A 14,371-nucleotide genomic window follows, 5' to 3' on the forward strand; every position below is an offset into this window, starting at 1 on the left:
AACTCAGAAGCTTATCTTATTAGGCAGTGGAATAGCAACGTTGTTCGAAATCTTCGAAGGAGAAAAATTAGTAATTTGGACAGGAGATTGGATGACATTAGTCTAAGTTCCACCTGATAAAGATTGATTTGTATTGGGATCGTTCAGAAATCCTCACCTCGAAAATTGCAACCAACTTAGTAAACAGCTCAAGCTATCTTTTGGGAGTAATTTCAAATATATATATATATATAATTCACAAAAAGAGTTTGAGGGCCAATAATGAAATTTACAGGGTGTATACAAATAATAAATTTGAGAAGGGTATTAATGCAAAAGAAACACACATCGCGAAACAAGAGACTGAAAGGCAAAGCAAAAGACGCCTCTTGGAGAGAGAGAGAGAGAGAGAGAGAGAGCAACAGAGAGATGGAGACCATCACCCACCGCACCGTAGCAGTGAACGGCATCAATCTGCACATAGCCGAGAAGGGAGAAGGCCCAGTAGTCCTCTTCCTTCATGGCTTCCCGGAGCTCTGGTACTCATGGCGCCACCAAATACTCTCCCTTGCTGGCCGTGGCTACCGCGCCGTCGCCCCGGACCTTCGAGGCTACGGTGACTCCGACGCCCCTCCTTCGATCTCCTCTTACACCGCCTTACACATCGTCGGCGACCTCGTCGCCCTCATCGAACTCCTTGGCCAAGATAAAGTAACTCTTTCCCCTTATAAAAGACCAATCTTTCTCTCCAATTTTTAAGTTTCACTTGATATAGTTTCTGTCCGCAAACCCTTAGACAATGTAAAAAAAGCGATCTTGGTCTCTATTTTTTAGTTCTTAGTTGATTTGTTTTGTGCCGACCAGGTGTTCGTGGTGGGGCACGATTGGGGGGCGGTAATAGCGTGGTACCTCTGCTTGCTACGGCCGGATAAGGTGAAGGCTTTGGTTAATTTGAGCGTATCATTCACAGCTAGGCGGCCGGATAGGAAACCCCTGGATGCGATAAGGGCTATCTTTGGTGACGACCACTATATCTGCAGGTTCCAGGTACGTCAAGCTTCTAACTATTTGTAACTCACGCGGGGTGTACTAAAGTCTGGTCTCTAAGATTGAAAATCCCATTGATTTGCCGCAGAGGATGTCTTTTGTGACCCCTTAATAGCTCACGTATGCCTGGAAGTATAATTAAGGCATTGATTCTACACTTTATATTGAATGATTTCCACTATGAAGTTCCGGCAAAGACAGATGGTCGTTCTCACAAATGAGACAGTGTTGTTAAATTTTATTTCTAAGTCCTCTTCTTACTATGAGTTTATTTTTCTATTATACTGCCACAAAATAACTATAAGTGGACCATAAGGTCTTCTTTTTAAAGTCTGTACAATGAGGAACAAGGATAAAGGAATTGCATTTGTTACTTGTAAAACAAATTGGAAGCGAGTGATCCTTGAACCTCTGGTTCAGCACAAAATAGATAGACTGATTTAGCACCCAAAATAAGCGCTAGGTTTTGAGAAGCAGTAGGAGAGGAACCTACTCTGTATTAGGAAAGAGAGACTCGTCAAGAGCATATCGTTAAGGCTCATTGGTTTCTATCAGATGTTTCCGAATAGGCATCCAATCTTATTTATTGTGGAAATATAAACCAAACATAGATATGCATCAAAATATTACCTACTCATTAGTTTTTTTTTGAATAATCATTGTCTAAATCTACTTTGAGGTTTGGACTTTATGCACAAATCGAAAATTATGCCTTTGAACTTCAGAGTGAAAGCTTTGACCAGGACTCTCTTTTAGATCATTTCATGTTTAATTGTTTATTACAAGCACAGTTATAGTTGCATATAATTATCATGGATATAATGTTATTCTGAATGAAATTCACTTCTATCCCTCTGTCTGGATTGTTTTAGCACTTGCATGACATCTTCCCTTGAAAGGAATTTAAGACTATCTGCTTCTTTTACCATGTTACAGCTGCTTGGTTTCCTTTTAGGCTGAAGTTGATGTAAAACTTCCATCTAACAGATGATTTGACTTTCCTCAACAAAAATAAAAACTTGTAGTTACTCAGTTCATGCCTTACCCGTCCCCTTATTTGTCCAATAAAGTTGTTACATGCATATATGATGTTTTGTAGGAACCTGGAACGGTAGAGGCTGAATTTGCTCGTATCGGTACTCCACTGTTACTGAAGAAATTCTTAACATATCGCAAGCCAAAAGCAATTATTGTACCCAAGGAGAAAGGATTTGGAGGAAGCCTTGATACAGTGATCAACTTGCCTTCTTGGCTGTCAGAAGAAGATATAAGCTACTTTGCCAGCAAATTCGAGAAGTCAGGCTTTACTGGAGGATTGAACTACTATCGGTGCATGAACTTGTACATTTCTTGCACTTTACTCTTTTTCTTCCAAGTCTCAACATAACATCTTATGGTTAAGGTATGAAACTCAAAGGAGTCAGGCAGAGTACTAATACTTTAGTTCAAAATGACATCTTCGGATTTGATCTGATCATATAATTTAAAGCGCGAGGATATGAGTAAAACACTGGGGTAAGCATCGGTGTGCCAGCTCTTTCTCATAATTATCAAGAATGTTAATTGCTCTCATTTGGGACTATAAGTTATGAAAAAACTATGATCCGAGATTCCCTTTAATATGTATGATATCAGTAAGCACTACCAAGTGAAGTTCATAAGTTTACACCTTATCTTCTTAAAATTGAAATGCTTAAATTGCTTGGTGCTTGGTATGCAGGAATTGGGAACTGACAGCACCATGGACTGGAGTTCCAATAAAAGTACCAGTGAAATTTATCGTTGGTGATTTGGACTTAACATATCATACGCCAGGAATCCAAAACCACATACACAATGGTGGCTTCAACAAGGATGTTCCATATCTTCAGGACGTTGTTGTTATGGAAGGAGTAGGTCACTTCATCAACCAGGAGAAGCCACATGAGATCTCTGATCACATATATGAGTTCATTCAGAAGTTCTGATCCTACCGTTCCAGAACTCTTTGTAATAATACTGCCCTTTGTAATAGGACTTTAGGTGATCACCTGCTGCTCATGAAACTTCTCAAAACTTAAGACGTGTAATAAGCTTCTGATAGATAATGGCGGTGATAAACGTTTAACTCTACTACTATGAGCTCCGAGTCCGCATTGTTGTTCCGTTCTAGTGCAATAGCTCCCCGGAAGTACGATTTCTTCTTACGAAGTGTACCAAAGGTTTAGAATCCGTAAAATTTAGTATTGGTGAAGCAGAAGTCTAGATGCATTCAATCAGAAGTAAGAATTCACATTTATTACAAGACATAGCAAGTGGATGAAAGCCGTAAATAGAGAAAGTTTGACATCACAGTGATCAAAGATATCAAAATTCATACCATCCAATAGAAATGACATTTCTGCCAAAATTTGGAAAGCAGTTGTAAACAATGAAGGGAGATCCTTAGCACAAACAAAGTAGCACTTTTAGTTCCTTGAGCTGTAACAATATTAAAATAAACCATCTCAAACCCTAAATCCCCTGCTGTTTCTCCTTCCTCTAGCCTTTTCAAATTTCCTTCCCTTCGCTCGTACGTAGGGCTTTGTGTGGCTGTGTGGAACTCCAGGTGCCTTACCAAAGTGCCTCACAGCTTCCCTAGCATTCTTTGGACCCCTTAGAAGAACCTACAAAATTTAACAGAGAGTTGTAATGAACAGGATACAAAATAAAAATTGTGTATGTACAAGTAGACGGAAGACTCCAAACCAAAAGTCGGAATAACAACCACCTAAGTCTGGAGAAGAGTATTCTTCATTCTACAACACTTGATTTTATCAGCGAAAAGGGCAAGCTGAGCTAAAATACCCGAAAAACAAGGCCGAATCGAGTACATAGAAGTCATAAGCCAGACCTTTTTTTTAACCCTCTATTATATATATCATATAGTTTCCCCTCGAAATATTTTTAGTAGAAAAACAGAGCAGCTTTACAGAATTTGAAAATGCTACATATACTGGTTAAGAGGCAAATATAATTCAAATTATACATCAAAAATGTTTGCTCAGATAATGTTCTAGTTCGATCTCTGATATTCCTCTGAAAGGAAAATCTCATAGTGAGCTGGGATTGAAATATATCGTCATCGCAACAAGCTTTATATAAGTGAAACATCACAAAACTGGGGGACATGAAGGTAGAACTTGCCCAAAAAAAAAAGACCAATGAAACATGAAAACCACAACTGCAAGAGACATCAGAGAAATAGTCCAATCAAATTACATTAAACATAAAACATCAAATTTGACAAAAAGCGAATTTTCTTGCACCAACTCCGACAATATAATTGAAAAACTTGATATTATCCAAACTATCGCAAAATTATAAGATAACAGAAGAAACAGCTTGGTCGACTAAAATTATAAGATAACTGATTGATTCCCTCAGGCCAATAAGAAGTGTGTCGTCATAAAATCAGAATTAGCATGGTATTGATCAAACATCATCGGGAACCAAACTTACACAAGTGTATCTACAAGAGAACGGATGAAAGTCCGTTACTTTTCAGTTCCACTACTAAAAGGAAAAAAGGTGATCGCACACTTCATAAGAATTACCAAAAATAAAACATTCGGGAAAGAAACAAGTCAACATCTTACATAAATGTAAGAGGTATTACACGGGCTAAAAAGACATACCTTCACATTGAATGTAATGAAACCTAGAGTACATGTAAAGTTTTACCAAGAAAATGGCCATGTTTTGAAAACCATCCTTACCGTATTTTGTCCGAGAGGAGCACAAAGAGCGAGCTGGTCAAAGGTCAGGCACTCTCCTCCAGCATTGACAATCCGAGCTCTCGCCGTCTCCGTAAACCTCAGTGCGGTCACCTTCATTGCCGGAACCTCGTACACCCTCTTGTCATCAGTCACTGACCCAACAATGACTGCGATCTTGCCCTCCGGCTGCCACCATAATATGCAACAACTCATAACACCAAACACCAAACACGAAGAGACCACGGGAAAGATTTATAGCATTAATCCATAGAGGCCAAACCTTTCCGTCCATGAAGGTGACAAGTCTCTTGAGGGAGATCGGAGGACGATTAGTCCTGCTCATGAAGAGCCGCTTCAAGATCACCGCGTTAAACTTGCTTCCAGTCCTCCTAACCAGAAACCTATAGAGCTGATCCGAGAACGGAAGAAGAGAACACCTTTACCTCAAGGAAAAGTAGGTCGAATCGATTCTAAAATCGAAGAGATCCGATCAGATCTCACCTTGACGAGAAGCTTGAGGTAGACATCGTCGGATCTGGGCGCCGTGCGCTTCGCCTTCTTGCTCCTTCCTCCGGCAACGAGATCGATACCCTACGAAGAAGGAATAAGAAAGAATGATATACAAACTGAAGGATTAAGCTTCCGCTTGGGTTTCGAAGGAAGAAGGTTACCATGGCGGCTGCTCCCGCTCCTCCTTTGCGGCGGCTCTGGTCCTAGGGTTTTAGAAGCGTAACCCTCGACTAAGATCGGGGACTCGCGTTTAGTATTTAAAGGAAAAAATGGGGTACAGTGTGCTTGCGGTTCACGGGAATTAATTAGCCAGACTCCTTATGACAGGCTTCGGGAGATCCTAGCGGTTCGTTTAGTTATAGTTAACGGTCACGATCGATGAACTGCGACGAACATTTTCGTCTAATGCTTTGTATTCGGTACAGTCGGCCACTCGGGCATCAACCTATTGCACGATCCGCAAAAGGTGGACCCGAATCCGACATGAACTTAATGGGCTGGGCCTACATTAGGTGACAATTTGATTTAATCTACAAATGGACTTGGGAACAGCATATAACCTGGAAGAATGGATTTCTAAATGGCAGCATATATATATAACACATCTCACTTTGACATCCATAAAAGTTAAATTTAGAGAGATGCTCTTTGAGAAATCTTTCACCTGCACTACGTAGCCAAATGTATACATATCACAAAAGATTGCAGCAAAAGCAACTCAACATGAAGTAGCATAGCATCACAATGAAGGGGGAAATGAAGCAATAACATTACAGTCTGTCTTGAAAATAGTGAAATGGAGTGCAAAGCCCATTGATGTTCCTTTTTGGTACACTGAAAGGAAAGCCTCAAACACAACATTTACAATGATATTTTACATATCATCTGCAGTTTAGAGACAAAGTTAAAATGCTAGAAAACTTAAGCCACTCCTAACCAACTTCAACTCCATGCAACCTGTACAAATAGACATGAAATGTCGCCAAAGTCTCGCTATTACTAGGCAGTTAACAAACTAAAAGAAAAGGGTCACCAATTTTGAAATATTGGCAGAACAAACTTAAAGACAAACAAAAAATCTTACCAACAAAATCTTTTCAAAAGGCTTTCCACTCTGGCCGTCTTAGTGCATGCTACTTATTCAAACCGTTCCATCTGAAGAAAGAAGATAGTTAGTTGCATCACCAAGAGTAAGCAAAAAGAGCTGTAACAGAAGAAAATAGCTTGGAGGCACAAAGGGATTCGACCATTATATCAGAAAACCGTAATAGCTTTTTGATCCAACAAACTAAATTATGTCATTAGTAAAAATATCCAGACACCTTTGGGGAGGAAAACCACTATTTGTCACTTGTCAGTCTAGCTGACTGCTGAACTTCCAGCATTTGTTCTAATATGAAAATATCGCCAAGTGAAAATTATGCCAGGGGTTTCTCATGCTCAAATCACCAAATTACTTGAACATAAATATTACAAAGGAGGACATATATAAATTTAACCAAGCTGCGTCTTGCATTACAAAATCCTCAAGTTTCTTACGAAAACAGTAGTGATTTCAAATTACTATTTCTCAAACAATATTAAAAGTTATTGATACATGGATTTAGATGTTCAGAAAGCTTCTAATCTTAGAGCAAGTAACCTGAATGAATAAAGTGTCTTTACTTATGATTGTTTAGAAAATGAAACATCAACGCTAAGTATTTTATATTTACATTTGTTAACAATTGAAAAGATGAATCTGAATCAATATTTCATCGGAAAATTTAGAAAATAAAAGGATACATACCTTCCAAAGGCCATCATTAAGGTAGTGCATGTTATCAACCCCAATTCCCTTATTGATAGTCCTACTGCAATAGTTTCAAAGGAGAACTCCTCAAAACAAAGCGCCCAAAATAAGAAAGTAAGAAGACATGATATGAAATGAAGAGACTAATCCTGACTTGAGCTGGTGTATTAATGGTAAAGTACAAAAGTGAAGATGATAGGACAAGATAAATCAGCCACATCCACAACAAACATAAAAATAATAAGAATTTGAAAAGAATATGAAGCACGAGGTATAACTTACATATCCTTTGCTGACATTTTTGTAAATCCAATAGCCAATGCATGTTGCTTTCCTTCTGCCATTATGGCCTGTAAATTATAAAGGTAATAAGCCATTCATCACATTAGAATAATAGATCACAACATGTCACTCAAAAGAACAAATCTCCCTGTCCTGCCCCTCTGTCTATTCTCTCCCTCTACACTGCATCTCATCTTCTCCTCATTCAAAATTAGATTACTGCCTAATCTAAAGATACAGTTTATGGGTTATAGTATTCTAGAATGACAAATATGTGAATTGAAGCTATAAGATGTGAGAGAGTGTTACCACAGGTGTTTCCTCCAACACTTCGTCATCCAAATTACCACCAGGAGATGTGAGACCAGGACACATTATGTTTGCACCAGCAAGAACAAACTTGATGGCACCCCTATCCACTTGAAACTTTTTCATTATATCCGGGTCTGATAGAAGCAATAGAAAATTCATGATGTCTACAGTATCCTTCAAAGTAAGAACTCACTGGGGCTTTCAAGAAAGAACTTTCCAGAATTCATGTCTATATCTCTGATAGAGGATACCATAAAGATGTACAAAATATTTAGTACATGAGGAAGAGAAGTCAAAAGGATTACATTGATGAAGAAGGCGCAGTGTTGGCATGTAAGGACCATCACGAACATTGAAAAAAAGTGGCACATTGTTGACCACAACAAGATTTAGATGATTTTGACTGCAAAGAGAAACAAAAGCAACTTAGATAATTCAACCCCATCAAGAATGTCAAATAACTATAAAATGGAAACAAACCTCCTGCAAAAATTTCAACTTTCACGAAAACAAAGAAACCCTCGACGGAGGGGGTTTGGACTTTGGACTAACCATTTCGTAACAATTAGAGGCGACTTCTTCGGAAGCAAGTCATCTAATAGAGGTTCAAGACCAGGGTACTGCAACATCGCAAACAAAATCTCATCAAATTTTTCGCAATCACGAACCTGGAAGTAAGCGAACAATTAACAAATCAAAGATCATCCCCAGGCGCATCACCAAAAACCTCATCAGCGATGCTCTGTCTAATCTTCCGTTGGACAGATGCCTTCACTTGATTCTGCCCAGATATATCCTCGAGGGAGAACCTTCATATGCAAAAATTTAGGAAAAAGAGAGAGTAAAGATCGAATCCAAAGAGCTTGAAAGAGGAAAGAAAGATAGGATAGAGACAAAGCTCACTTCCTGAACATTCTTGAGAGCGAAAGGACGGAGATCGAGAGGGCAAGTTAAGAACTCGGGGAGGGAGGGAAGAAAGAGAAGTAGGAGAAGTAATGCGTATGGAATCGCGTGGAGAAGAAGGGCATCGTGATTCACGTATCGCGGATCTCGAGGTTAGAAACATCTGCCATAATTGGGCCAGTTTGGCCCAATAGCGGCCCATATTGAACCCAAACTCTTTGCATTAAATAGAGATTTAGAGAGTTTGACTGGATTATGTCCTTAATTATCAACTAATTAAAATTCCAATATCAAGATTAAAAACATCATATTATTTAAAATTGAAACTATGTAGCTAATATCTTAAAAACCGAGAACTGTAGAGACAAAGGAAATTTTGTCTCAAAAGAATCGTAGGGTTTATATTTAATAGAAATGGGTCAATTTTTTTTTAAACATGCAAACCTTTAATCTAAATGCACCTAATTTAGACGGCACTCAAAGGATGATCAAACAAACACGACTTTGATCTTAGATTAGCCCATGTCAAACCTTCATGCTTGTACTACACGTTCAGAATGGACTTAACATGTAACCCGTTAACATCTTGTCTTCTTCTTCTTCTTCTTCTTCTTCTTCTTCTTCTTCTTCTTAAACAAACCCCTCCCTAAAATTTTCTCCATAACAAGATCTCATCTCTCCCATGGAAGAGTTACTCTTCTTCATTGGAGTTATAGGTGAGCTTATTTTCTTTGTCTTCTCTCTCTCTCTCTCTCTATCTCTCTCTCTCTCTCTTTCTCTTTGTCTTCTCTCTCTTATAGTTTTGATTCTATAACGCAGGCAACGTTACCTCGCTGCTAGTCTTTGTTTCTCCCATGTAAGTAAACCTATATCAAAGGATCACTTATACCACCTTTATATATACATATGTGTGTGTGTGTGTGTGTGCAGCAAAACGTTTTGGAGAGTAGTACAGAATCAATCAACAGAAGACTTCGAACCTGCTCCCTATGTCATCACCCTCTTGAATTCCTCTCTATGGGTTTATTATGGTGTCACAAAGCCTGATGGCTTCCTAGTTGCTACTGTTAACGGAGTTGGCATACTCTTGGAGGCTATCTATGTCATCTTGTTCCTCATCTATGCCTCTCCTCCTCTAAGGGTGAGGACCTAATTCATTATCCAAGTGATCATTTTAAGTACTTCTAATTAACTACTAGTCTTCTATGTTTTGATGATATATTCTCTTTCATTTTTTCAAGGCTAAGACAGCCATCTTGGTTAGTGTATTGGATGTGGGCGTCTTTGGAGTTGTGTTCTTGGTGACAAGGCTGGCTATAGATGGAGATCTGAGGTTATGGATCATAGGAGGCATATGTGCATGCCTTAGTGTCTTCATGTATGGATCTCCTCTTGCAGCTATGGTAAAGCTTTGTCTCTATTTTAATTCTTTAATTTGTTAAGCTAGCTTTTTTAAGTTGATTTAGGATTAATCTTCTTTGATTAGGGAAGAACATATATATCCTCAAAATATTAGTATCTAGTGATCATATGTCTCACGTAACAACTATTAAATTGACAAAGTGTGTGGTACTCTTTTCTTGGCACAATGTTTGTAGGACATCTGGACATGGAAAGTTTAATGGTATAATTACTACCTGAAAAGTACGTGAATAAGAAACACAACTCCTATTTTAGACATTGACGTGCCATAAATTTGTATAAAAATATTAATACATGGGTAATTTCTAAATAATAAGACGACTAGATTATTAACTTACAATAACTATGTATTGCTTGTTATTATCCTAATAAATATTGTTCATTCGTGATGCCAAATATAAAAGCATGAAACAGCTTATGTCCTTAATTAGATAAAATGCATAAATTTATCATGATGAATATAAAATTATTTCAGTGTCCACCGTTTATTTAGATACTTGATAATTGTTTAATTAACATTGATTATAATTTGGGATTATACGACAGAAAACAGTGATCACCATGAAGAGCGTAGAGTACATGCCTTTCTTTCTCTCATTCTTTCTCTTCCTTAACGGCGGAATTTGGACAATATATGCTATTATCGATAGAGATATCTTCCTCGGGGTAAGTTTTAATTTGTGCCATCCATAAATTAAACAACATTATATAGTATTAATTTGCAAAGTGTTTATATTCATTATAATTCTATAATCTTGCAGATACCAAATGGAATAGGTTTCATTTTAGGAACAATTCAATTGATTATCTACAAGATCTTCGTGAACGCTAAAGTTCCAAGGCAATTAGATGAGAATAGTGCACCTCTAATTGCACCAAGTAGCCCACAAGATCATGGCCAAGCATCCAACCAAATTTGAAGTGCTCCACAAATCATCCAGAATTTCAGAATATATTTTTCATACCAAAGTTTGATTAAATTTTTATTTGTTTTATTGCTGTGATAGAGTTTGAACTATGTGACCAATATTTATTGATCTGAAATATAAACAATTAATTCTCATAGTTGTTTGGAATCAAATCCAAATGGATATGGATGAGAGGTGAAAACCGTTCGTTCGGATTAATAATCTATTTAAATATAGATATGGATTAAAAAAAATAATATATAAATTAATATTAATATAAAAGAATTTTTAATATTTTTACGCGAATATTTTGTTTATAAAATCCCCCCAATAAAAATTTCCCTTCCACCGAGCTTAACCTTTTGTACTTCCGATGTACATTTTATTCGTGTACAGATTCGCTTCTCTCCACGTGCTTCACGCCACTCCTCTCCCCCACAACTACCCCCCCACAATTTCCAGAGGGATAGCCTCATAGTTATAAGTATCTCGCCCGAAAACTCCCCCAAGATTACCCAAGCATTATGTCTTCCATCTACTTCTTCCTCTTCCTCTTCTTCTTCTTCTTCTTCTTCTTCCGGTCATACGCCGTAACCTCACCGCCCGATTCGAACCCCACGGCGTACGAGGCCCTCGAGTCGTATCACCTCCCCGTCGGCCTCCTCCCTAAGGGGGCGGTCGGCTACGACCTCGACCCCGACACCGGTAAATTCAGCGTCTACCTCAACGGCACGTGCTCCTTCTCCCTGGAGGGATCGTACCAGCTCCGTTACCAGCCGACCATCTCCGGCCGGATCGTGCACGACCGCCTCTTTGATCTCCGCGGAGTCAGCGTCAAGGTGCTCTTTTTATGGGTCAACATCGTTGAGGTCGATCGCCGCGGCGACCAGCTCGAGTTCTCAGTCGGGATCGCGTCGGCGGACTTCCCGATCGATAACTTCTACGAGTGCCCGCAATGCGGCTGTGGAGTGGACTGTGTGAATCTCGCGCTTCCCGTGGAGAAAGATCGACCGGAGGAGGAGGAGGAGCGAGGGTTTGATATTACGAGAGATTTCAATCTTTCCTGGTGGTAAAATTAGTTGCCTAATTTTTTAAGTTATCCATGATCAAGGAATTGAGAACTATTCGCGTTACTTTATGGTACTTTGAAGTTATTGGAGAAAATTTCAATTGATGTTTTTATCTTTTTGTCGACAAATTCTTTTCTGCTGCATCATGTGATTTGGATTAGTTAGGGCTTTCTACATATGTTGCCCCTTTAATTATGAGAATTAGGTTTCTGATGACTAAAATGTTCGAGCATTGAAAGAAATTTCCTTTGAAATTCGTACTTTGTTTTGCTGGGGATCATTTAATTTTTTGTGAAACTTGTGATTTCTGAATCATTTGATTAAAATGTGTTGTCTTTTGGGAGTGGGACCTCTCTTCTGGTAGTTTTGGTGGTTAAGCTACTTTAAAGATGGAGAAAGGGGTGGGGAAGGAGGATAAGAGAGTATGATAAGACCTTATATAGAATCTGCTGATTTGTTCAGATAACCATGATATAGATATTATCATTTACTCTTGACAGAGTTTGGTCTTAGTGCAAGATAAATGTTAATGATTAGAAGATACTAGGGTTCTATTTAAAGATTAGAGACAGATGAAGCATACCAAGGAGGTAAATTGTCTTATATATGACCTAGACTTCATAAAAGGTGAGAAACGTTAGGGAAAAGTAAACTTCCGTGGATATCAAGCTAGGTAGGTCTTTATTGATTGTTTTTTTCTTGCTGATTGTTGCTATAGATTTCAATCAAGTCTTTGATAAAGGTGGTAAGAGTTTGGGAAAATAGTTGAAATCAATTAGTGTACACTGTGGAATGCTCGACTGCCTTAAGACTTATGGATGATGGTTAGATCATCATTCATAGGAAATATGTCGGAAACTGCAACTCTTCATGATATTAATACGAGGAAGATATTCGCCAAAAGTAAGGCCTCTCTCACCTTCTTCTGTTAATACACTTAGTTTGCAATTCTTACATAGGAGCAGAACCACTATCAAACAATCAAATATACCACTAAAGAATACAAAGTAGTGTGATCAATGCGTGCAGATAAGGCCTCTCTCACCTTCTGTTAATACACTTAGTTTGCAATTCTTACATAGGAGCAGAACCACTATCAAACAATCAAATATACCACTAAAGAATACAAAGTAGTGTGATCAATGCGTGCAGATAAGGCTTTGAGCCAGCAGAAAGTTTCCATGACAGTTTTACCATGAATTTAGTGCTCATTTGAATTTTCTATATGTTCTGGACAACAGGGGCCTGAATCTTTTGTTATGGTGTACCTTATTTTTTCTTCTGTAGCGTTGCTCGCTTGTGATTCTAGTCCTTTATGTTTAGGGGCTTGTCCTTTTGATATGCCAAAAGATGAACAAGGGCGAACTTGCTACTGCTATTAAAAATAGTTGATATGTGAAGTAGAACGGTGACTGAGTGCCGTTGACACGAATTCTAGATAAAGTTTGCCTTATGATTACAGATTCTTGGACTAGCAGGTTAGTTCGCCAGTTATTATGTTAACTATTGCTTTGGGGGGTGGGTGGGAGGCATGGATTAAGCACCCTAAATGTTTAAATAGCTTTTTGGCCCTTAATAGTCTCAATTTGCTTATTTACATGACATGCTAAGCATCTTCATTCACCAGAAGGAAATATTTTTCTGGTCAGTTTTCTTGCCTAAAAGTTTGAAGATCCATAGAATTATTGATGGGTATTCCTCAAATTTCTGGGGAAAAGATTGTAAGTAAACCTGTATGTATGTGATTCAAGCCAAATAGTTGAAGGTTAGTTGTAGACTGAGTGTACCATTTGATAGCTATACCTTTGTAGATGTCACTATTTGAACCATGGAATTCTAGGTAGATAGAACATGTGATTCAGAAGAAATGTATAAGTTTACTGTATGCTCACATAGTTTCTCATAGCCATCGTGCGATAAAAGGATGGATATTGCTTACTTTTAAAGCACATATGTGTAGGCATGAATGATTTTCCAATTTCATGCCATGGAACCAATATAAAGTCCTGAATATTCAGCCTACATCCAGTGTGAAATAAGTTCTCATAACCTGGTTCTGGGACATGTCTCCTTTTAATTCTTTGATTCCTTGATCCTTTTCTCTTCTATACGTGAATCTGTAACATTTGATGATCTTGGTGTTATTGTTCTCATCTTTTACTACACCTGAAGTTACCTAGGTAAAAGGGACTTATGTGTTGCAGAACAGAGTCTAGAGATTGCTCTTTTGCATCAATAGTAATGTTTTGGATGAACACGGTCGACCAAGTTTCTCATAAAATCATGTAGAACATTTGATGAACTTTTCTTGCCGACAATCAGTAGCTGTTTCTCTACTGTGCATGTGCATGTCGAGCATAAGTTTCGAATACTTGATTAACTATCTGGATGCTGAACTGCTGTAGTACA

General features: G+C 38.3%; 5 protein-coding genes and 1 non-coding gene across 6 annotated transcripts; 3 read left to right on the forward strand and 3 right to left on the reverse strand.

Moving 5' to 3' along the window:
- The first annotated feature begins 327 nt into the window (after positions 1–327).
- Positions 328–3,138, forward strand: LOC140764651 (epoxide hydrolase 2-like). The gene is made up of 4 exons (XM_073103327.1): positions 328–690; positions 844–1,026; positions 2,126–2,367; positions 2,747–3,138. The coding sequence occupies exons 1-4, from the start codon at positions 409–411 to the stop codon at positions 2,991–2,993; spliced, it is 954 nt and encodes a 317-aa protein (XP_072959428.1). The 5' UTR covers positions 328–408; the 3' UTR covers positions 2,994–3,138.
- A 183-nt stretch (positions 3,139–3,321) lies between these two features.
- LOC140764652 (large ribosomal subunit protein eL18y-like) lies at positions 3,322–5,586 on the reverse strand. Its single transcript, XM_073103328.1, has 5 exons — positions 5,435–5,586; positions 5,265–5,354; positions 5,044–5,172; positions 4,764–4,949; positions 3,322–3,671 (listed from the first exon to the last, which is right to left on the reverse strand). The coding sequence occupies exons 1-5, from the start codon at positions 5,435–5,437 to the stop codon at positions 3,513–3,515; spliced, it is 567 nt and encodes a 188-aa protein (XP_072959429.1). The 5' UTR covers positions 5,438–5,586; the 3' UTR covers positions 3,322–3,512.
- LOC140766363 (small nucleolar RNA snoR53Y) lies at positions 4,421–4,497 on the reverse strand. Its single transcript, XR_012105402.1, has one exon. It is a non-coding gene; the product is annotated as a small nucleolar RNA snoR53Y (small nucleolar RNA).
- A 389-nt stretch (positions 5,587–5,975) lies between the features above and the next one.
- Positions 5,976–8,715, reverse strand: LOC140764653 (uncharacterized). Its single transcript, XM_073103329.1, has 9 exons — positions 8,563–8,715; positions 8,387–8,468; positions 8,212–8,279; positions 7,965–8,062; positions 7,657–7,793; positions 7,348–7,415; positions 7,063–7,126; positions 6,358–6,428; positions 5,976–6,230 (listed from the first exon to the last, which is right to left on the reverse strand). The coding sequence occupies exons 1-8, from the start codon at positions 8,571–8,573 to the stop codon at positions 6,411–6,413; spliced, it is 546 nt and encodes a 181-aa protein (XP_072959430.1). The 5' UTR covers positions 8,574–8,715; the 3' UTR covers positions 5,976–6,230; positions 6,358–6,410.
- Positions 8,716–9,157: 442 nt separating this feature from the next.
- Positions 9,158–11,251, forward strand: LOC140765192 (bidirectional sugar transporter SWEET17-like). The gene is made up of 6 exons (XM_073104144.1): positions 9,158–9,278; positions 9,382–9,418; positions 9,493–9,703; positions 9,804–9,965; positions 10,531–10,650; positions 10,746–11,251. The coding sequence occupies exons 1-6, from the start codon at positions 9,245–9,247 to the stop codon at positions 10,902–10,904; spliced, it is 723 nt and encodes a 240-aa protein (XP_072960245.1). The 5' UTR covers positions 9,158–9,244; the 3' UTR covers positions 10,905–11,251.
- A 118-nt stretch (positions 11,252–11,369) lies between these two features.
- LOC140765193 (uncharacterized protein At5g01610-like) lies at positions 11,370–12,090 on the forward strand. Its single transcript, XM_073104146.1, has one exon. The coding sequence runs from the start codon at positions 11,417–11,419 to the stop codon at positions 11,963–11,965; it is 549 nt and encodes a 182-aa protein (XP_072960247.1). The 5' UTR covers positions 11,370–11,416; the 3' UTR covers positions 11,966–12,090.
- Positions 12,091–14,371: the final 2,281 nt, after the last annotated feature.

This window comes from Typha angustifolia, chromosome 8 (genome assembly GCF_048772165.1).
Source record: "Typha angustifolia cultivar Huaian chromosome 8, ASM4877216v1, whole genome shotgun sequence".
Taxonomy (NCBI): Eukaryota; Viridiplantae; Streptophyta; class Magnoliopsida; order Poales; family Typhaceae; genus Typha; species Typha angustifolia.